Source organism: Centroberyx gerrardi, chromosome 23 (assembly GCF_048128805.1).
Source record: "Centroberyx gerrardi isolate f3 chromosome 23, fCenGer3.hap1.cur.20231027, whole genome shotgun sequence".
Taxonomy (NCBI): Eukaryota; Metazoa; Chordata; class Actinopteri; order Beryciformes; family Berycidae; genus Centroberyx; species Centroberyx gerrardi.
In genome coordinates, this window is record NC_136019.1 from 105,555 (window position 1) to 128,029 (window position 22,475).

The window sequence follows — 22,475 nt, forward strand, 5'->3', positions numbered from 1 at the left end:
GTGTTCGGCTTGTCGATTCCTTGCCTGACTGCACTCGGCTACTTGTCTATTTTCCAGGCGAGCAGGAAGTCATCTCAAACGAGCCTACTGACGCACGAGCGCAACTGAGGTACACAGGTGTGGAACTGGGCATGTTGAGCTCGAGCTAAACGCAAACAAACATCCTCGTGGATACTTGGAAAGGAAAAAAAATCTTCGCGCACTTCAGCCTGTAGAGGTCCTCAAATCCTATCCATTTAACCTGGGCAGCTCATACTAGCTCATACGGATTAAGCCGGAAAAATCACATCCCTGAATTTTTTTATTATTGTTATTAATTCTCCTTTTCAAACCCTTGGTGCTCGGTGTAAGCAGTCAGAAATCTGCTTAAATTTACACACACTCAAGAATTAATTCAAACTGATGAATAATGGTTGCAATACATGGTTTACACTACGGCTGCAACTAACAATCATTTTTTGATTAATAATTTAGTCTATAAAATGTCAAAAATCCAGAGTCGAAAGTGATTCTTCAGTTTTCTTCCTCAGTCTGACTGCAGCGGTGTCTCTTCAGGTGACCGCAGCAGATGAACCGTTTCTCGCAGCGGTCGCAGCGGTACGGTTTCTCTCCGGTGTGAATGCGCTCGTGCACTGCGAGCGTCGCCGGAGAAGTGAACGTTTTCTCGCAGTGCTGACACTTATACGGTCTCTCGCCGGTGTGGGTGAGCTTGTGCTGCCGGAATGTGGTCGGATGACTGAAGCTCTTTCCACATTCGTCGCAGTGGTAGGGTTTCTCTCCAGTGTGGAGACGCTGGTGTCGCTTAAACGCGCTCGAATTACTGAAACTCCTCTCACATTCGTCGCACCAGTACGGTTTCTCTCCGGTGTGAACGCGCTGGTGCACCGTGAGGTTGGACGGTGAAATGAAACTCTTGTTGCAGTAGGGACAGTGGTACGGTCTCTCCCCGGTGTGGAGACGCTGGTGCTGCGTGTACGTCCTCAACTGTCTGAAGCTCTTCCCACATTCCTCGCAGTGGTAGGGTTTCTCTCCGGTGTGGATACGCTGGTGTTGCGCGTATGCCGTCGGATGACTGAAACTCTTCCCGCATTCGTCGCAGTGGTGGGGTTTCTCTCCGGTGTGGATGTTGAGGTGTCGCTTGTATGTAGTCGGCTGACTGAAGCACCTCCCACACAGGTCGCAGCGGTACGGTCTCTCTCCCGTGTGAACGAGCTGATGCCTCGACAGGTTAGCCGAGTAACGGAAAGATTTCCCGCACTCCTGACAGGAGTAAGGTTTCTCTCCCGTATGAATTCTCACATGTTCCTTTAAGTGTCGTGATGATGAGAACGCTTTGTCACACTGCGGACAGAAGTACGATTTGGGTCTGACCATGTCGCTCTGTTTCCAGAGAGAGAAATAGAGAGAGAGAGAGAGAGAGAGAGAGAGAGATTAAGAGGGGGTGGTGGAACAAGATAATTTACTTAATTTAATTACCATCTTATTTCATACCTGAACTTCAGCAGCAGCTGATGTACTGGGCTGAGGAGAGAGAGAGAGAGAGAGAGAGAGAGAGAGAGAGAGAGATTAAGAGGGGGTGGTAGAACAAGATGATTAATCTAATTACCACCTCTGACAAAATATTATCAGCTATGAAACCATATCTTATCTGACACGCAGCACATCATATATATTGTTGAATGTACTGTGTAGTGTCATATGTTCTGTCATAACATCTCACATCATATAACCCTGTGATGTCATTATTTCATACCTGAACAGCAGCTGCAGCTGATGTACTGGGCTGAGGAGAGAGAGAGAGAGAGAGAGAGAGAGAGAGAGAGAGAGAGAGAGAGAGAGAGAGAGAGAGAGAGAGAGAGAGAGAGAAATCATGAGCAATCATATGTTTTGTCAAATATCACATTAAGATATAAAAAGAGAAGCTAACAGGTTAAAGTTACCAACAGATCAACATCAACGTTACAACAGTTGATATTTCTTCTCACCTCTTCTGAAGAATTCATCTTGCCTCCTTAGTGGCGAACACCAAATTCAACACAGCTGTCCTGAACTGAGACAAAATGGCCGACAACGTTCCTCTCCTCTGCCAGATGTTTCTCTTCCCGCCAATCAGCTCTGACATCATCAAAAAGAGACAGTCGGTAAGACAGAACACCCACAAAAACAACAACAATAATATAGCTGCAATCAGTGATTGTAGGATCCAAGCAGTTCTATGAAGACTTAAACCTATTGAGGAAATATTAATGTGAATGGTGAAACAATGAAAGTGCTGCTATCCAACAGACAGAGTCTCATATAAAACGCTGTGCAGAATTGAACAGCATCTCTCTCAACACAGAGTCATTCCTGCTGACTTGTCCAGAGAACGAAGCGCTCCCACTTCACCACAACATGACAATCTGAGACTCAAACTGATTGATGGATTTATTGGGCCATTAGGAAATTCATCTTGTGACATAGAGACATCAGATAAACCACAACACTGCTCCCGTTCAAACTGGTCATCCGGATGCATCTGGTTTTGTTTTCAACGCAGATCACACAGATCCGCAATCGGCTCTGGAGAATTCTTGGAGGAAGACGCACAGAATCGTCGTCTCAGCCAATAACAACCTGTAAGAGTTGGATGGTCTATCTAAACATGGTGAAAGTATCAAAACGCACGGTCGCCAACTAAATCCACACAATCCATATTAGAAAAGCGAGCCTCTAAACGAGCCGTTTGGACTTCCGTAACTTTGTGGCGTCACAAAGGTTCGCTCATTATCATTTCTGTAAGAAATAATAGATTAACAAAGTGTTTTTTTCAAAGCGGTCGAGCGGTCGTCGTCGTTTATTACCGGAGAGTTTTCCCTACCTGTAGCCGCCGGGCCGCGGCGTCTCACGTTTCACTCTCGAAACGGTTAGCCAATCGGAACGGAGGGGTCGTTAATATTAATGAGCCTTAAAGACACGGAGACAGAAACGGCCTGTTCTTGGTAAGGCTCAGAGAGATGCTGGAAAATGAACGTGGAGAAATGGATTGAGAGTGTTTTTGGTTCATGACACCACACACAGCTTTGAATGGACAGAAAGGTCTCAGGTCTATGGCAGGTTTACCCCTTTCCCCCGGCTCTTTGCCCTCTACCTTGATCCTGTTGCTCAGGCGCTCAGCCAAAATCTAATAATAATCAAAGACACAACACATTCAATTTCATCATACGCTGATGATACCTTATTGTACCTTAACCTCCCCTTTCTGTCTAAAATACTGGAACGTGCTGTTGCTTCACAACTCAAAGCCCACCTATCTTCCAATAACCTATATGAATCATTCCAATCCGGATTCCGATCTGAACACAGCACCGAAACAGCCCTCCTCAAAGTTACCAATGACCTTCTCCTCTCCTCTGATGCCGGTAACCTCAATATTCTCATCCTACTGCATCATGGAAATAAAGTCCTGGCTGCAAACCAACTTCCTCAAACTGAACTGTGACAAATCCGAAATCACCACCATTGGCCCAAAAGCTCTCATCAAATCCACCCACAACTTCTCCCTCACCATTGACAGCTCCACTGTGCTCACTTCCCCTCACATCCCCAACCGTGGCATCATCTTCGACCAAACCCTCTCTTTTGAGCAACATGTCAATCACATAGGCAAAACATTCAACTTTCACCTCAAAAACATCGCCCGTCTCCATCCATCCCTCTCCTTCTCAGCCGCGGAAACACTCATCCATGCTTTCATCACTTCCAGACTGGATTACTGCAACAGCGTCCTCTATGCTACATCCTCCAAAATCCTCAGAAAACTTCCAACACATCCAGAATTCTGCAGCATCAGGACCAAGCACCGGACCTGGGGGGACAGGGCTTTCTCGATTGCTGCTCCCTCTCTCTGGAACTCTCTCCCAAAGGACATCAGAGACTCTTCCTCACTCTCCACATTGAAGAAATCACTTAAAACACATATTTTCAAAACTGCTGTTAATCTCTAACTCTCTTTTGGCATCCTGGCCTTTTATTTTAACTATTTTCTCTTTCTCCCTATTTGATATGTTCTATTCTCTGTCTTATTCATTGATATTGTCAAGTCAAGTCAAGTTTATTTATATAGCCCTTTGTCACAAGCATGTCTCAGAGGACTTTACAGAGAATGTGTCTAGCTAGATCTAACTAAACACAATCAGTGGTGAACAAAATTATGTAGGACAAACAGCGAAAAACACAAGGTAGGTAAGAGCAGATTTAGCAAGACAAACAATCTACCTGTTCTACAGCCTAACCTACCCGGCACCCCAGCCTTACACCCTAAATGCACACAAGGAAAAACTCCGAAGAAAAACCGTAGTAGGAAAACTTGGAAGAAACCTTGGGCGGGCTGAGGCAGAGAGGGATAAAAAAGCGTCTTTGAGTATCTAAAAAAGCGCTATATAAATATAATGTATTATTATTATTATTATTATTATTGTATCTGTCAGATATTTCAAATTCATTCCCTCACTTTCTAAAGCTGATCAACCAATTTGGTTCCTTCTCTGGTTACAGAATCACTAAATCTGTTATTATGTCGGTTAATTCTGCTGCTAGGGAAATCCCTTTCTCGCCCCCATTGTATTCCAAGCCGAAAGGTTTTGTTTACCTTGGTATAAACATTAGACCAACTCTCTCTTATTGTAAAGGATAAATTTAAATTTGTTTTGTAGCAATGACTTGAAGGATAATTTTGGATATTTTGAACCTGGGCCTTATTTTACACATTTTTTCCATCGTGGCGATTGCATTCAAAAAATTTTAACTTCAGTGTAGAGCTTCTCTCCTTTACACACACAACCAACAATTAAAACACACAAACACATATTTCAGTTATATAGTCCATTTGAAACTTTTTTAAATTGCTCACACAATTTATTTTTACTTTTATTTACTTATTTACTGCTGCCAGTCTTCTGCTGCGATCGAGTCGCAGGACGCAGGAAGTGAAGAACAGGATGATGTTGCTGCTTCGGTTTTAAAGTGTTCTTTATGTGTTTTACTCTTTGGAACGCCCACATCCAAAATCATTTGTATTTATAAATATAAAATCAACCATAAACTAATTGCAGCAGAGATTTCCAACTTTTCGTGATTGTGGTTGATTGCATTAGTGTGAATATAACTGATAATTATGAGTTTTAATACCTTGGACTACCAACACTGGTGGGTTTGCTGCCGTTTACCACTTGACACTTCCACAGGTGGGAGAAATCACAGGCTACCAAAAACTCACCACATATCCGATGAACGCAGCATCAGAATACTTGAACAGTCTCTGGACTCTATCAGGGACGTTCTTCTCCAAAATCCGACCTCTTGTTTAGATTCGACCCAAATATAACTCTATCCTACCAGTAAAAAAAATGTAGTACTGCAGTACATCTGTCTGCAGCGCTGTGGTGGTGGGCAACACCGGCGCACCCCAAGGAACTGGACTGTCAAGGAGCAGCTTCAGCCACAGGCTCCTCCCCCCACGCTGCAGGACGGAGCGCCTCAGACGTTCCTGTGTGCCGGCGGCCATTGGACCGTTCAACAACATCAGCGACCTCTGTGCCAGTCAGCTGTACTTCACTTCCCTGGCATCTGGCATCGTTTCGCCAATTGCTGCTGTGGCACCTGAATTTCCCCCAACGGATCAATACATAAGTACAATCTTATCTTAAAAACAATCATCAATGAGATTTACCCATGCTCTATTTTTTGTTTATATGGTACTCTGACCAGCAGCGCGGCTGCTGAACCCGCTCTTGCTATGCAGAAGAAATGAAAGCAACAAGCGGTGTTGAGCAAGATGCCCCAAAACCAACAATACCGTTTCAAAACGAGACGCGAGCGAGACATAAACGTTCCCCAGCTTTGGGTCAAAGTTAGGCCAGTTACCAAATCCAGGAACTCCCAAGTCGATACTTGTGACCTTGTGGAGAAAGTTCTTCCCAAGTCGTCTCGGAGAAAACGATCTTCTCATGAAAGTGAACAGGGAAGCTTCCTGACAGTTTCAGATGAACTGTCTGCTTCACATTTTCTCATCTGTTCTGTAGTATAAACTGTACCTGCTGTCCAATCACACCTGCTGTCCAATCACAGCAGCACAGCAGACTGATGTCATGTGGAAACGCCTCAGAGCGACAACAGTCATGGCGGCTTCACTTCCCAGCTTTTAAACTGCTGATTGTTCCTGTTTTAATTCACCGTTCGGTTCAGTTTTTTAAGGACTCTAGCTCTCTATCGTCCAGTTCCTTTGCCGGCGGCCATTTTGGTCGTTATTGTTGCTCTGTAACGCTCGTCATAAGGAGGTTTGTCCCGCCTACATTCACCGGGTTTGTCGGACCATATCTGTCTGAAATAACTGCCGGTGGATAGGCTTGGTCCAGACCGACTATAAACCACCATGTAAATTGAAAAGGTGCTAAAGACTGGGAGTGATGAAAGCTGGAAACCAGGCGAAGTAGAAACTGCAGCGCTGCTCAGACTTGATGTGACGTTCTCACAACGAGTCTTGGGTCTTTCCATTCCTTCTCGTCAGTCAAGTCTTCGCCTGGCGCTTCCTCGGCTGGCGAGGAAAATTCCCGGCTCTTTATCCGTCCGCTCCTTCTTTTGTTTTGGAATCGAGCTTCAGCGGTCAGATATTACATAAAACACATCATGGAGGGAACAGGAACGCATACTGAGAAAGAGCCTTACATAGCAGACTGATTTGCCAAATAATGTTCTCGCTCCAAGAGGAAATGATAGTTATCAGCTTACTAGAGACAGAGACAGAGAGAGAGAGAGAGAGAGAGAGAGGCTCAGGTCTGAATTATCCATCTAATTTCTTAACAGCATTCAGATATGCAGACTTGCCTAAGTTTCATATTGCCTAATGATGAAAAGTAGAATGCATATATCCTTTACTAGAATGTTGTGGTTCCTGGTTCAATTCTGTCATATTGGTTAATTGTTAAGAACCAATCAGAACAGAGGAAACGCCCTTTAAACAACTTTTTAAAAAAATCACTTGCTGGCATAATCATACAGCTAAAACGGTCAAATCAGTAGCATACAGTCAAAAGTATTAAGATATTATTAAACATTTATTTATTTATTTTAACATTTATTTTTTGTAGATTTTGTCATTTTGGCCCGTTTCAGTGCTACAAAGCTCTATATTTGTCTTCTTTGTTGTGACCCCTTCAGTGTTTTTTTTTTCTAAATTAAGGTTCAACTCATTTGTTTCAAATGTGTCAGTCATTCATAATCAATAGTACTTGGATATTTGTGGTATTTATAATTTAAACCACTAGATGTCAGCAGAGAGCCACTCTCCAGCCAGCAGAATATCTTCACTAATTTAATGGGACAGACACCGGTGTGTTTCCAGTACAAAAATACCATTCTGTACCTGTACTGGTCCTACTGGTACAGTACCAGTACTACAGCACCATACTGGTCCTACTGTAGCTTTTATCAGACATTTATTAAAAGCTCCAACAGGACTCACATCAGCAGAAAACTCCCTGATGAACAACTGAAACTGGATCCTGTGTATACTGTATCTGTGTCGCACCACCACAAAATCAAAAGTTGGTCAGTGTATAGAAATTGATCTAAAGGCTTAACGACACCGGCTGCGTTTCTGTTCTGTCCGTTTGTGTCTGAAGGGTCGATCAGATTCAGACCGCAGCTGAAACAGCCAATCAGTCGCAACTCTGAAGAAACACACGGCTTCTGTTTCTGTCAGAAACGCATCTGTCCATATTTTAGCCATATAAATGCACAGTATATAATAGCCAAGATTTTGCTTATTATAGTAATTCATCACCATGTCAGTAAACAAAATAGAGGAAACATAAAGCAGTGTGACTGAAATAAATGTAGAGATGAGTTTATCCATGGAGCCGCTGAGAAGCTTCTGATTGGCTGCAGAGCTTCACTGTCAGAAAAGGAGACACCAGAACCCTGTATGGAGCATCACCGTTCCTCACGGTACAACTGGAGTCGTTTATGGAACAAACAACAAAAGCTAACCGCGATATATTGAAATTAAACAGAGGCTGGTTAACCATTAAAACGGGACAAATTAACATTGTCATTCTTTGTCCAAACCGACGAAGAAATGCTGTTGTTTACTTCTGAAGTTTTGTCTGCAGCCTGCTGTCGGACTTCTAAGATAAAAATCAATTTATTTGTTAATGAAACATGAAAATGAGCCGAGATGTCTTTTGTTTTGTGTTTATGGCTGGAATTACATTGTGGTTACACTGTGGGCACAACGTTTGACACAAATCTCATGTTATTATTCACTGCGGTTCATCGTCATTATTCCTGCAATACCCAGAATCCCCAGCGTGAAAAGCTCCGCACCTAAAGTCTGCATTTTGCTTCAGTGGAGCCTCGTTTTACAAAACAGCGGTCGGTTAAACATTAACTAAGAGTTTATTACTACAGATAACAACCAGGACACCGATTTAGATGAAGAAACAGAAAGTTACGAGTTCTAGTTCATCAGAAAGCTAATGTTTAGCTAGCGAGTTCTCTAGTTAGCATGGTAGCTAACGGCAGCGACAGATACAACTTTTGATTTAAAACAAGTTTTTACATAACAGGAAGTTTCGTTAGCTAAACATATTTCTACTGATTTAAAATAAGTTTAAAAACCAGTGTGAACCGTCAGATCAAAGCTTTGCAGCCAGCTGCAGAAAGCTCGTGCGTCCCGTTGATGTGTTCATATTGTTGAGCTCCTACCTGAAGCAGTCCGAGGGCCGTGAGCCTGAGCTGCTTCTTCATCAGAGGAAGACAAAGGCTTTTCCCCGGTCGCCGAGGCCTCTATCTGACCCGGAGTCTTCCGGTCGGAGTTACCGGACGCTCTCCGCGGCGCTACAACGAGCACAACCGTGCACATCTACCGTAGGACTAACACGGTAGTAGCCTAGCATAACACATCCGAGCTAAGACGGCACAAAGTTAGCACCGAGGATCTGGAAGAAACCCGCTGACTTTAAACGGCTAGGCTGCTTACAGCTTTACAGCTTTTAACCCGGACTGCTATCAGGAACTACTGGACTCAGATAAACCAGGAAGACCGAGAGAAAACTTCTTTTCTCTCTTTGTTCTTCTCTCGTCAACAGTAGGCCGCCATGTTGCTTTACACACTTCTTCTTCGTCTTCCTTTTCTTTGCAGCAGACTAGCCGCTTAAGCGTGCTGCTGCCCTCCACAGGAAGCTAAAGTTACTGCTCTTATGAGATTGAACGGGATTGAATCCATGAGTAAATTCTTCATGAAACTGATTCTGTTCCTGTTTCAAACCCAGCTGACCTCCCATCACAGGGAGAACTAAAGGACTCAGTATTAAAACACGTTAAAGGATTCCTCCGCTGCTGGAGACAGATCGATTGGCCTCTCTCCCACCAACACCAAGGAATCATTTCAATGCCAAAATCTATATTATGTTCTGCTTTTCTTGGAATAATTAAAAAGAAAGTATACAAGTGAAAGTTAAATTATTACCAGCAAAACTGAAATTCAAAAGTGCAATATGAAATATGAAACTGCAATTTGAAATGAAAAGTTAAATCTAAAACTTATTCCTGTTGTCAGGATTCTTTGTCCCATCTCAGATGTTTTACATTTGCCATTTTTGAGTAGTGAGCTGTATGTAGATGACGAAGCGGAGTCCAACTGTCAATCAACGTCATAGGGGGCGGGGCTTAGAAGGAGATCGTATGATTGTATGAATCATGGAAGTATTATTCCAGTATAATTATTAGTGTGTATTCATGTAACTTCAGCAGCAGCTTTGCGCCTGATAATGTGAGGCTCCCCCTGCTGTCTGTAAGGCACCACTGCAGAACTGAAACGCTATTTTAATTAGGAATTGTTTGTATGTTGTAAAGTGTGAATTATTTTAAATGGTCAAATTAAAGTGTTCAATATGTGAAGTGTGATGAAAGGGCAATGTGTAATAATTTAGACAGCCACTTCTAATATAATGTTGTGTTTTTCATTGTAAGTGCCATAGCTCCAGCCTGACCCGACACCCTGGACCTGCTGCAGTTTGCCTATAGGCCAAACAAAGCTATAGATGATGTCATCGCCCTCGCCCTCCACACCTGGACCAGAGGAACACATATGTGAGACTGCTGTTCGTGGACTTCAGCTCAGCATTCAACACCATTGTGCCCTCTAAACTGGTCACAAAACTCAGGGATAAAGGTCTCAACACGGACCCCAGGCCTGATCTCTGATAACGACGAGATGAGGCGGGAGCCCTGACAACACGGGGTCAGGAAAACAACCTCCACCTCAACGCCAGCAAGACTAAGGAGCTGATAGTGGACTACAGGAAGCAGCTGGGGGGAGGACACGCCCCTATCCACGTCGACGGGCTGCAGCGAAGAGAGTCAGCAGCTTCAGATCAACAAGGACCTGACCTGGACCCGGCACACCAGTTCCGTCATCAAAACGGCAAGGCGGCGGCTCTTCTCCCTACGCAGGCTGAAGAGGTTCGGCACGGACAGCAGGATACTCTGGAACTTCTACAGATGCACCATGGAGAGTATCCTCACTGGCTGCATCGTCACCTGGTTTGGCAGCTGCACCGCCCTGGAGCGCAAAACTCTACAGAGGGTGGTAAAAACAGCGCAGCACGTCACCAGGACTGAGCTCCAGCCGTGCAGGACCTCTACACCCGGAGGTGTAGGGAGAAGGACCTCTAAACCTGAAGGTGCAGGAAGAAGCCCTGAACATTATTAAAGACCGCAGCCACAAACTGTTTGAGCTGCTACTGTCTGGCAAACGGTACAGAAGCATCCGCACCCGAACCAGCAGGTCAGAGACAGCTTCTACCCCCAGGCCATAAGACTTTTAAACACTTGACCCCCCCCCAAGTTCAAATAACGCCACATGATCCTCTCCATGATTCTCTGGCCGGAATCATTTCCATAGAGTCTCCGACCCAAACCGCTGTATTCCCGAGGCCCCCTACCTCACTATAGGCCACAATACTGTCTTAAACTGTGGGATCAGAGTTCCTCTTTACAGAACAGAACAAACAGCGTATAGTGGAGACTTTAATCTAAAACACCTTACAGGACCAGGAGAGGAGACATTTTTAGTGTGGGAATAGAACCCACAACCCTGCACCTCTGTGTGTGTGTGTGTGTGTGTGTGTGTGTATACAATATAGCTGTTATGTATTTGTCACTGTAGCTTTAATAACAATGAGCAATGAAGCAACAATGAAATTTACTGACAAAACCTGTTTTATGTTTCATAACTACAGATGTTAAAATTTAAGATTGATCAAAAATAAGAAATAAGTAACATTAAAAACACACTCTCACATGTAGACATATAGCAAAAAATCAAACAATGGGGTTATTTAGTTGTATTGTGCTTAAATTGAAGTGAGAGAGATTTCTTACTGTGGCATTTCAGTGAGTTGTATGCTGAAGTACACAAATTTAGCCAGTGAACAGAAATAAGGGAATGGTCATGTTTATGAGTGCTGCTCTATGTGAGGCAGATCTGTGATCTGTGGTTTTAAAACCTGGGGGATAAAACCAAACAATTTTCAGTAGCTAAGATGCCATGCTTAAGTGCAAACAACAGAGAACAGGCTGTCGGCACGCTACGTGTCGGAAGTACGCAGCCAGAGTTTGCTCGAGTAGGCACTACAGAGAGACCGGTACCAGAGAGACCGGCACCAGAGATCGACTGCACCCAGGGTAGCCATGTTACGACGCCTCCTCAGGATCAGAGCGTCTCCGGGACACGTTCCTTTCATCATCTGTGGCAGCTGCCGGAAGATACAGACCACAAATCAGCAGCATGAATGTCTGTCGACGCCTCCGAGAGCGCAGTATCCGAGCTTACAGGTTACATATTGGCATGATCCTGACGGGCAAAAGAAGGCGTCGTAGGACCGACCGGGCACACGCCGCCACTCAAACCGTAATTGCCGTTGTGCTCAGTGGAACAACATGATGCTCAGTGATGACTCCAGGTTCAACTTGCACTGGAATGAGGCGTCAGGTGTACCGCAGGCGTGGTGAGTGGTTTGTGAATGCGTGCGTATGGCAGTGTGACCGCTTTGGATGCGGTTCAGTAATGGTTTGGGCCACAATACATTTCGGATGGCGCTCAGAGCTTGTGGTTATCGATGGTAATTTGACAGGCCAGCATTACCTGCAGGATATACTGAGGACTCACGTGGTACCACACATCCAGCAAAACAGACACGAGACTTTCATGCATCAGAATGCACGTTCACATGTTGCACGTGTTTGCAGTACCTGCCTGGAGAGAGAGAACGTGAATGTCCTAGACTGGCCTCCATACTCCTGACATGAACTCCATCAAGGGCGCTTGGGATATGTTGGACCGCTGTGTATGCAGTCACATCCCACAGCCCTCCACGCCCTCCTCCACTGGAGGAGTGGCCAAGGATCCCTCAGAGGCACAGCAATGGACTGATAACAAGTATGACCCGAAGAGTGAATGCTTTGCTTCAGGCAGATGGCGTCACACCAGGTACTGAGTTTGGATGTTTTGTGTTTTGGCGGGATACTACAATATTTTCTGTTTCTTTCAAAAGTAACATTGAACTGTACATTTCTTGTCATTCAAGATCATTTCACTGTTACAAACCTTTACACACAAACGCATTCTTACAAACATCATACATGCACAGCTGCGTTTTTAATGTTACTTAGTATATGATGGTTGCATCACTGATGATGTGTCCAAGTGCATCAGTAGATGTATGTATCGACTATGCCCGCCTGGCCAGGCCAGGTCAGGAACAGACTGGATGACTTCCATGAATAGAGTGGCGACAGCTGGAGAGACAGTGGACAGCTCGGAAAGACGGCAACCCGGGTAGGAAGAGTTAGCAACCCAACCTGCACCTTCTGAGAGGACCCCAACTGGACGGACCCACAGATAACAACCTATGCAACCAGATTAACGGCAACAAGTGTGGAATGTGTATGCAGCAAGGTTTGCAAGAACCCACATGGCCTGAAGATCCACCAGGCCAAGATGAAATGCTTGGTGAGGGAGCAAAGAACCGTAGGGCACAAAAGATCAGCCAGTTAAGGCAGGACCTGCGGGCCCTGAAGCAGCAGTTCAAGGAGGCAGGAGAGGAAGAGAGTTCACCAAACAGCTGCTTGGCCAGAAACGAAGTGGCCACCTTGTTTGTCCTAAAGAGGAGATCAACCATCATCTCCATAACACCTACAGCAATGCTGTGAGAGAGGAGGACCTAGGCCACTGCAGAGCCTTGATAGATCCACCAGAACCTACGCCGACTTGGTGGAAGAGTGCAGCAGACGGGGGTGGCGTGCACGGTGTGCCGATAGAGGTGGGCTGTAGAGGCTTCACAGCTCAGTCTCTCTGCAAGGCCCACAGTCTGCTCGGCATCACAGGCACACGCAAAAGACAGACCGTCAGAACCACCATGGAGGCAGCAGAGAGGGCCTCTAGATGGCTGTGGATCAAGAGGAGCGATCCATGGTCGCATGCTACTTGGACACAAGCCGGGACTTCATCAAGCCCGGGTGGGTCGCCTGGGCGAGGGTGTCTGATGTTGAAAGACCCGAAACACCCAATGACCCCTGGTTACATCACTGATGATGTGTCCAAGTGCATCAGTAGATGTATGTATCAACCTTACAAACCTTTACACACAAAATCATTCTTACAAACATCACACATGCACAGCTATATTTGTCACAATATCATTGTGCGTTTTTAATGTTACTGAGTATATGATGGTTGCATCACTCTTCAACTATGCTCCTCTCAAAAATAGACGACTTTATCTTCTGAGGTCCGTAGTGATAAACAGCTACATTCCAGAATAGTTGACAAGAATGCAAGTATTGCTATACTTGAAATTACTTAGAAATCAATTGATTGATTAACTAGCTGTAGCTGTGGGTGTTTAGGATTAATAGGAAAAAAAAAAACATTAGTGTAGTCATTCTTTATTATATGGCCCTTTATCACAAGCATGCCTCAAAGGGCTTACATCATACATATGTCATATATATACTTCATCACTATATCACATACTGTGTGTGTGTGTGTGTGTTTGCAGGGCTCGAAACTAAGGACGTCCCAACATCGCGGGGCCTGTAAAAAAATTTTTGATTTGGGACGCTCAGAATGGTCAGGCGGGACTGGTTCGGGACAGTTGGATTTTTGCTGGATTTTTACATTTAATTCTTTTTCTTTTTTTTTTTTCCTCTTGTTGGTGGTGAGCCTGTGGTCTGCTGTTGTTACGCCAACTAACAAGCATCTCAGAGGAGGACCTGAGAACCCATCTAGCAGGCTTTGGATGTGATGGAGCGTTTGTGATGATGGGTGCTACAAATGGGGTTGCTGCAAAAATGAACCAGAACTACTGTGACTCTCTTGTCACTATCTGGTGTGTTGCTCACCGCCTAGAGCTTGTTGCCCAGGACAGTGTGAAGGCAATTCCAATACTTTCTGATCTCAAGGAAACACTGAAAGCCATACACAAGCACTACTCCTACTGAGAAAAGGCAACTCGGGAGCTCCACGCTATTGGAAAAGCCATGGCACTGAATACTGAAGCCTGGGAATATGGACGGCACACGGTGGCTGCCTCATATTCAACATGCATCTGAAGCACTGGTGAAGAACCTCAAGCCCATCCTGTTACACTTTGAAAACCATGCAAGTGAGATGAATGGCAGAGAGGCCAGTGCAGCAATGAAAGGTAGGGCTAGGCAGATACATCACAGAAGCAGTACAGGATGCTCCTCTTCATTGATCTGATGTTGGATGTCCTCCAAGAGCTGAAGGAGCTCAGTCTGCTGTTCCAGAGGGATGGCCTGACTCTGCAGATGGTCGCTGATGGGCTAGAAGACTACACTATCTCTGGTAGCAATGCAGGTGAGGCAAAATATTTTAAATGTACTTTTATTCTTTTATACTTTATAGCCTTCCAAAACTTTGCATGTGTACAGTATCAAAAGGCACAATTTAGATTTGCAAGATTTATTAACATAAACAATAAGTAAGAGACTGTCTAGTCTTTTAGTGTTAGTTTACTTACATGTAATTCACTCTTTCAAAATTAAATACTTAAAAAAGGTTACTACTTCTACTTTGAGTCCAAGGATGCATGCAGTCCAAATGTGTACCAAAGTGAATACACTGAAAGAGACATCATAAAAAGATTTCTTAATCATTTGTGTTAGTTCTTTTTAACATAGTTTATTTTTATATACATAATGTTTAGCTTTCTTGAGTATGAGAATATTATCACCATAGATCATCGGCAGTCTGGATAATGTAAAATATAATATATATTTTGAGACAGTCAATGTGTACTTCGGGATGGTTAAAAATAGGTCCCGGGACGTTTTTGGGTAAACCCAGCTGTAATTTAAAGTTGAGCGACTCGTTCCTCGTACATGGATAACAGAGTTAGCAGGATAAACCGGCCAGCGCCACGTTGGCCTGGATGAATAAAACAACGTACGATGAACGAGGCTCAGTTTGGTGTTGTGACCTGAACACTTGAGACAGAAGCTTGTTCCTCCTGCAGACAGTGGAGGCGCTCTTCAGCAGTTCAGATGCAGCAGTGTTTCTTCAGCTGAAATGACCAAGTGAAGTTTTTCTTACACCGGTCACACCAGTATGGTTTCTCCCCAGTGTGCGTACGCTGGTGTTGCCTGTATGTACTCAACTGACCGAAACTCTTCCCACATAGGTCACATTGGTATGGTTTCTCCCCGGTGTGCGTACGCTGGTGTTGACTGTATGTACTCAACTGACTGAAACTTTTTCCACATTGGTCACAGTGGTATGGTTTCTCTCCAGTGTGGATACGCTGGTGTTGCTTGTAGGAACGAGACTGACTGAAACTCTTCCCACATTGGTCACAGTGGTATGGTTTCTCTCCAGTATGGATACGCTGGTGTCTCTTGTATGAATGAGACTGACTGAAACTTTTTCCACATTGGTCACAGTGGTATGGTTTCTCTCCAGTGTGGATACGCTGGTGTTGCTTGTATGAATGAGACTGACTGAAGCTTTTTCCACAATGGTCACAGTGATATGGTTTCTCTCCAGTGTGAATACGCTGGTGTCTCCTGTATGGACCCAACTGACTGAAACTTTTCCCACATTGGTCACATCTATATGGTTTCTCTCCAGTGTGGATATGCTGGTGTACTGAGACATGGTATGGTGATTTGAAACTTTTCTCACAGTGTTGGCAGTGGTAGGGCTTCTCTCCAGTGTGATAAAATTGATGTCTCCTTGGGCTACTTGACTGACTGAAAGATTTCCCACACTGCTGACAGCAGTGACGTTTGGCTCTGTTGGTGTCTCTCTGTTTCATAGAGAAAGATATAAAGAAACAGGTAAGGACAGAGAGACAGAGTTTATGGGGAGGGGACACAACATACATATATCCTGTGGTATGTACTATGTAGTATCATCTGTACTACCATAACATATCCCACGTAATACAATAGATATATGCCATCATATGTACACTGTGATGTCATAGCATTATTATTTCCTCCATACCTGGACAACAGCAGCAGCTGATGTACTGGGCTGAGGAGAGAGAGAGAGAGAGAGAGAGACTCATGAGCGATCATATAGATCTCATCACTAAATTATAAACAGACAAGCTAATGGACTAATGTTACCAACAGATTAACATCATCATTACAACAGTTGATATTTTTTCTCACCTCTTCTGAAGAATTCATCTTGCCTCCTTAGAAGCGAACACCAAATTCAACACAGCTGTCCTCCTGAACTGAGACAAAATGGCCGACAACGTTCCTCTCCTCCTCCACCAGATGCTTCTCTTCCCGCCAATCAGCTCTGACATCATCAAACAGAGACAGTCGTTAAGACAGGGACCACCCACAAAAACAAAAAAACAACAATAACAATGATAATAATAAATATAGCCACAAGCGGCAATGGCGAGAAGACAGATAGACCAAACTTTAAAGGACACAGACACACAAAGAGACGAGCTTTGTGACGACTGAACACACAGTCGATTAGTTACGGCTAATTTTGTGTTAGCCGGTGACTTCTGTCAAGTTCATCATTTCATTGCAACCATATTGTTTTTATTGGAAAATGCATACATACTGTTAATACTTCGGAAAAGACAAGCCTGGATTTGAACCCACAATCCTCCACATGAAAGACTGATGCTTTATTTACTGAGCCAAACACCTGTTACAGGTTTAGTGAGGAGAAACTAAAGGGAGAAGTAGTGTGATACTGCAGCCTATGATTGACAGATTGACAGCGCTAATCACTTTATAAAACATTGTGGTGCTCTCCATTTACAAATAAAACAATACTAAGTCACATGGGCCAGAAAACTGCTGCTGCACTGCTCTCTATGGTTTGAAACTTCTGGCCACGCCCCAATCAGCGATGTCAAATCAGGTAACGTTATTTTGCCTTTGACAGATGATGTCAAACTGCTTTGAGTTCTATGTGATTTAGTGTTGATTTACTTTTCATGAAACTTCAAAACGACCACAACATGTCAGGGACCTGAGCTTAACCACTTCACCACTTCAGCCGACATGTCCTGAAGATTTCAGCTCTCTGGGACATATGACAGATTTTTCTGAAGTTTTTGAATTTTTGGCTTTAATATCTGTGAAGATTTGATTATTGAAAAAGCCATGCCCATTTTCATCAATCATGACAAAATTTCATATATCGACTTGGACACAACACAACAGCACACAATTTTATAAAAATATATGCAGTCAATTATGAGATGTAAACGTTTGGCATTTGTAGCACCCACTAGTGGCAGAGCTCGAAATGCTTTTGTGGCCGTGTTCAAGCAACACTCTTCAACATGTGTTTCAAATTTTGGCTTGATTAGATGAATGGTCAATGAGTTATGGACGATTTAGTGTTAGGCTAGTGCTAGACAAGTTTTGTGTGAATTGGATGAATGGTATAGGAGGAGTTGCGAGAAAAGTGTTTCTTAAAGAATTCAAACTGGTGGAAAATCCAACATGATGGACATTGAACGTGATACATGGATTGGACTTACGGTCTCAGAGTTGCAGACACTTTTAGCAGAAAGAAAGAAAGAAAGAAAGAAAGAAAGAAAGAAAGAATTCCATCAAAAACAACAGGGTTCAATAATACAGCTCCAAACAGTGATTGATTGGAGGGGTTCAAGCAGTTAAAGGAACACTTAAACCTATTAAGGAAATATAAGGTTTCATTAATGTGAATGGCAAAACAATAAAAGTAGGGCTGAAGCGATTAGTTGACGAAATCGATTACGCAAATTCGCCGACGTGGATTTTTATCACCGATGCGTCACATACCTTTACAGATCCTATGTAGAGGGTGAAAGAAGGCAGTAGAGATAATTAAAAACAAAGAAAATGGCCTGTGCACCACATGTCACAGATAGAGTCACCAGTGGCCTACAGAATCACTGTACATGCTGCAACAGGACAGACACCTGCGATGCCGTTCATGGGAAGAAGTATTACGAGGATTACGCTTGGATTTACTGAAACCGGACGTTCGTAAACATGTTCAGGAGAAACGGTGTTCTCCCAGTCAGCTACAAAGGAAGCTGAGATTGTAAATGTAAATGCTGTAAATGTCGGTCTTTTCAAATCACTTTGGGATCTATTGGCTTCAAGAGATTTGGATTATGCTGCAAGAGCTGCATGAAGCCATTTTATGGTTATTTTATTTATTTATTTTTTGAAGTCTGAAGACAGGTCTCCAGCAACTTCAGTTGTTTTGGAGAACGCTGCAACGTACTTCTTCCAGGGATCTCCGGGACTGTTGTGTGGACTAACAAACTTTACCCGATTTTCTACTGGCATGGGAGTAGATAATGACTGAATTTTCATTTTTGGGTGAACTATTCCTTTAAGGTATTTTTATTGTGTTTCTATGCGCTTTTTAACTTGCACTCAGGGACTGTTTGCCGTTTTTATGTCATGTCTCGTATTCTATGTTGTCTCGTATTCTTTTTGCACCTTTGTTGAAGAATTTAGTATAAACTGATTAATTTCTTTTTTGCAAAATATTTTTATTGAAAACAGTTTTAAACAACATAACAATGAGCATGTGGGTGTACGTTTTAGAATTTTTTACCTTGGAAAAGAAAAATGACAGTAAGGAACACTCACAATATACACATAGAAAAAAGAAAAACAGAAGAAAAAAAACAAAACATAAACTGATTAATAAAGCAAGTAATCAATAAGTCAAGGAGAGGTCTGTGTCTTCTTTCCAAAAAAGGTTTATTATTATACATGCACAGAGAGAAGTTGTCTGAATAGTGAAGCAAAAAAAAAGGGACATAAGTACGATTTCAGCACAAAGACAAGGAGAGTGTAAGGGAGGGAGAGTGCTGTCTTATCAGTCTCGTGTCTTGACTGTCTTCTGAAGACAGGAACGGAGCACTAAGATCTGGTAACCACATAAAACATTACACAGCAGCAAAATGTGTGAATGCATACAGCTGTAAGTTAAACCTTATAGGCTGTGCAAATATTATACAGTATACACTACCAGTCAAAAGTCTGGACACACCACATTTTTCTTTATTTCTACTATTTTCCACATTTTAGAATAACAGTAAAGACTCAAAACTATGAAATAACACAAATGGAATTATGCAGCGACCAAAAAAATGTTAAACAAATCAAAACTATCTTTATATTTTAGATTCTTTGCCTTGATGGAAAGGCTTTGGAAAGAAATTCATACACAGGATCAACTTCACTATTTATATTTGTCTAAGAAACTCATTTCAAGCATTTAAGCAGAAGCCTTTAGATCAAAATGCTTTAAGAGAATGAAGAACACAGAACATTCAGTCAGGTGGGTCCAGACTGTTGACTGGTAGTGTGTATACGTATATATGTTGTAATGAGTATAGGTGGTTATTGGTGGTTATGATTTTTATTATAAGGCACACACTAACATGGAGGAGTACATAATGTGGAATGCAGAGTGAAACCAAGTTGAAACTGCTAATTAAAGCATAGGGATGGAAATTTTTCTCACATCTTTGGTCCTGAGAGGAACGACATTTCGTTCTGCTGTATGTGCTGCATATGTGGTGGAATGACAATATACTTGAACTTGAGTGTGTGTGTGTGTGTGTGTGTGTGTTAGGGCTGGGCGATATGGCCTAAAAATGACACACCTACACCCGATTGTAATAGATTTTTTTTTCTTAAAAACAAACTAAAAAAGACAAATGCATTATTCAAATAAGTGTATGAAAAATACATGAAACACCACCGCATCTGTCTTTCCATCGGGGCCCTTCTTGTCATATGGGATGCTCGGGAAAATGATGACGCTAATGTTACCTGCTATTCAGCAGGCGTTTGGGGGCTGCCGCTAGCTTGTGCATGCCGCACACTTCTCCACTCTGGAATACATTTGTCGCGCTGCTGCCTTTAGTTGCCACAGACTTTAGACAAACTTTACAACGGACAGTGGTTTGCTTCCTTTTTTGGAAACTAGCTCCTCACTTGTAGAAGCGTGTGCTGCCGTCTGGACACTGTGTTTGTGTCTGAGGGGAAACCTCGGTGGGCGTTCAGGGAAGCGGTACGGCTTAATTGACAGAGAGCGGTTCCGTGCCGTATTTACCCAGGTTAAAGTAAAACTCGATTTATCGCCCAGCCCTAGTGTGTGTGTGTGTGTGTGTGAGTGACAGAGTAAACCCAGCTGTAATTTAAAGTCCAGGTTTGGTGTTGTGACCTGAACACTTGAGCTTCCTGCGTTAGTTGGACAGAGAGACGCTTGTTCCTCCTGCAGACAGTGGAGGCGCTCTGCAGCAGTTCAGATGCAGCGGTGGTTCTTCAAGTGAGCTGACCGAGAGAAGTGTTTCTTACATTGGTCACACCAGTATGGTTTCTCCCCAGTGTGTGTACGCTGGTGTTGACTGTAGCCACTTAACTGACAGAAACTCTTCCCACATTGGTCACAGTGGTATGGTTTCTCTCCAGTGTGGAGACGCCGGTGAATCCTGTATGCGCTTAACTGCCTGAAATTCTTCCCACATTGGTCACAGTGGTAAGGTTTCTCCCCAGTGTGGATACGCTGGTGTTCACTGTATGCATTTGAACGACTGAAACTGTTCCCACATTGTTCACAGAAGTATGGTTTCTCTCCGGTGTGAATGCGTTGATGTTTTGTTAGATAAGCTGACTGACTGAAAGATTTACCACACTGTTGACAGGAGTAAGGTTTCTCTCCTGTATGAACACTCTGATGCCTCTTTAAGTTGTGACCTTTCGTGAATGCTTTGTCACACTGCTGACAGCGGTGAAGTTTGAGTCCGTTGGTGTCTCTCTGTTTCCATAGAGAAAGATATAAAGAAAGAGAAAGGAAGGACAGGACAGAGAGACAGGCAGAGAGTGAGTGTGAGTGGGGGGGGGGGGGGGGGGCCGTAGTGGAGCTAGCTAATAGTTTTAACATTTTATTACTACTGCTGACATAATCAGCTATCATAACTGACAGACACAACATATACAGTAGATCCTGTGGTATGTACTGTGTAGTAGGGATGTCACGAGAACCGATACTTCGGTACCAAGTCGATGCCAAAATTCTGAAAACGTGACGGTACTTGTTTTTTTACAGTACCGTAGGTACGTAGATGTCATAGGTACTGGAGATGTGATACTGACAGGGGCAGCATACACGCCTACAAGTGTTCTAGTCTGACGGTAACCGCAAAAGGAAGAAGAAGAAGGAACGCCTACCGACACGGGAGAATAACGACACGTGCAATCGCCACAAGTGCGGCTGCAGCGACAGCAGGTCCGCCGCGACTTGTTGAAAGCAGCTCAAAGACAGACAGGCGTCCAGATTTATACAAAGAATTCAAGGTGAGTGAATTTCAACATATCGTCAAAATGTTCTTATCCTGAATTGTTACTGTTATTTTTGTTTGCGACAGCTGGCATCTGTTGTAGCAATGTTCCACACACAACGTTTACCATGGCTAAAGGCTAACGTTATCTTGTTTAGGCTAACGTAGCGATAGCTCATAGTAGGCTACAGTCATTACCGTTCAGGCTGTTATCAAAATATAACCGTAACTTTTTAAATAAATATTTCCACACTAATGGTCTGTCACCATGTTAGTCAATTTAAACTACTGCCTGCACACTGAGTATATAGAGGTGTGTGTGTGTGTGTGTGTGTGTGTGTGTGTGTGTGTGTTAGTACATTGTGTGTGCAGAAGCCTCTGCTGTTTTCTTTGAGCTAAACCTGATAACTGAAAAGTCCTAATTTTATTTTCACAGTATCAGCCAGAGGGGGAAGTCAGCAGGAGAGACAGGAGCAAAGTCAGCAAACAATAAATATGAAGGCTTTTTTCCATTCATTTTTTTGTAATATTAATAGTTGTTTGTTGTTATTTATTACTTGAACGCTACATGCC

The 22,475-nt window shown here is 43.4% G+C and overlaps 1 protein-coding gene across 1 annotated transcript; it reads right to left on the reverse strand.

Annotated features, from left to right (window-relative positions):
• Nucleotides 1–513: 513 nt before the first annotated feature.
• LOC139921292 (uncharacterized) lies at nt 514–2,107 on the reverse strand. The gene is made up of 4 exons (XM_071911501.1): nt 1,986–2,107; nt 1,754–1,783; nt 1,492–1,521; nt 514–1,380 (listed from the first exon to the last, which is right to left on the reverse strand). The coding sequence occupies exons 1-4, from the start codon at nt 2,001–2,003 to the stop codon at nt 514–516; spliced, it is 945 nt and encodes a 314-aa protein (XP_071767602.1). The 5' UTR covers nt 2,004–2,107.
• Between the last annotated feature and the right edge of the window lie 20,368 nt (nt 2,108–22,475).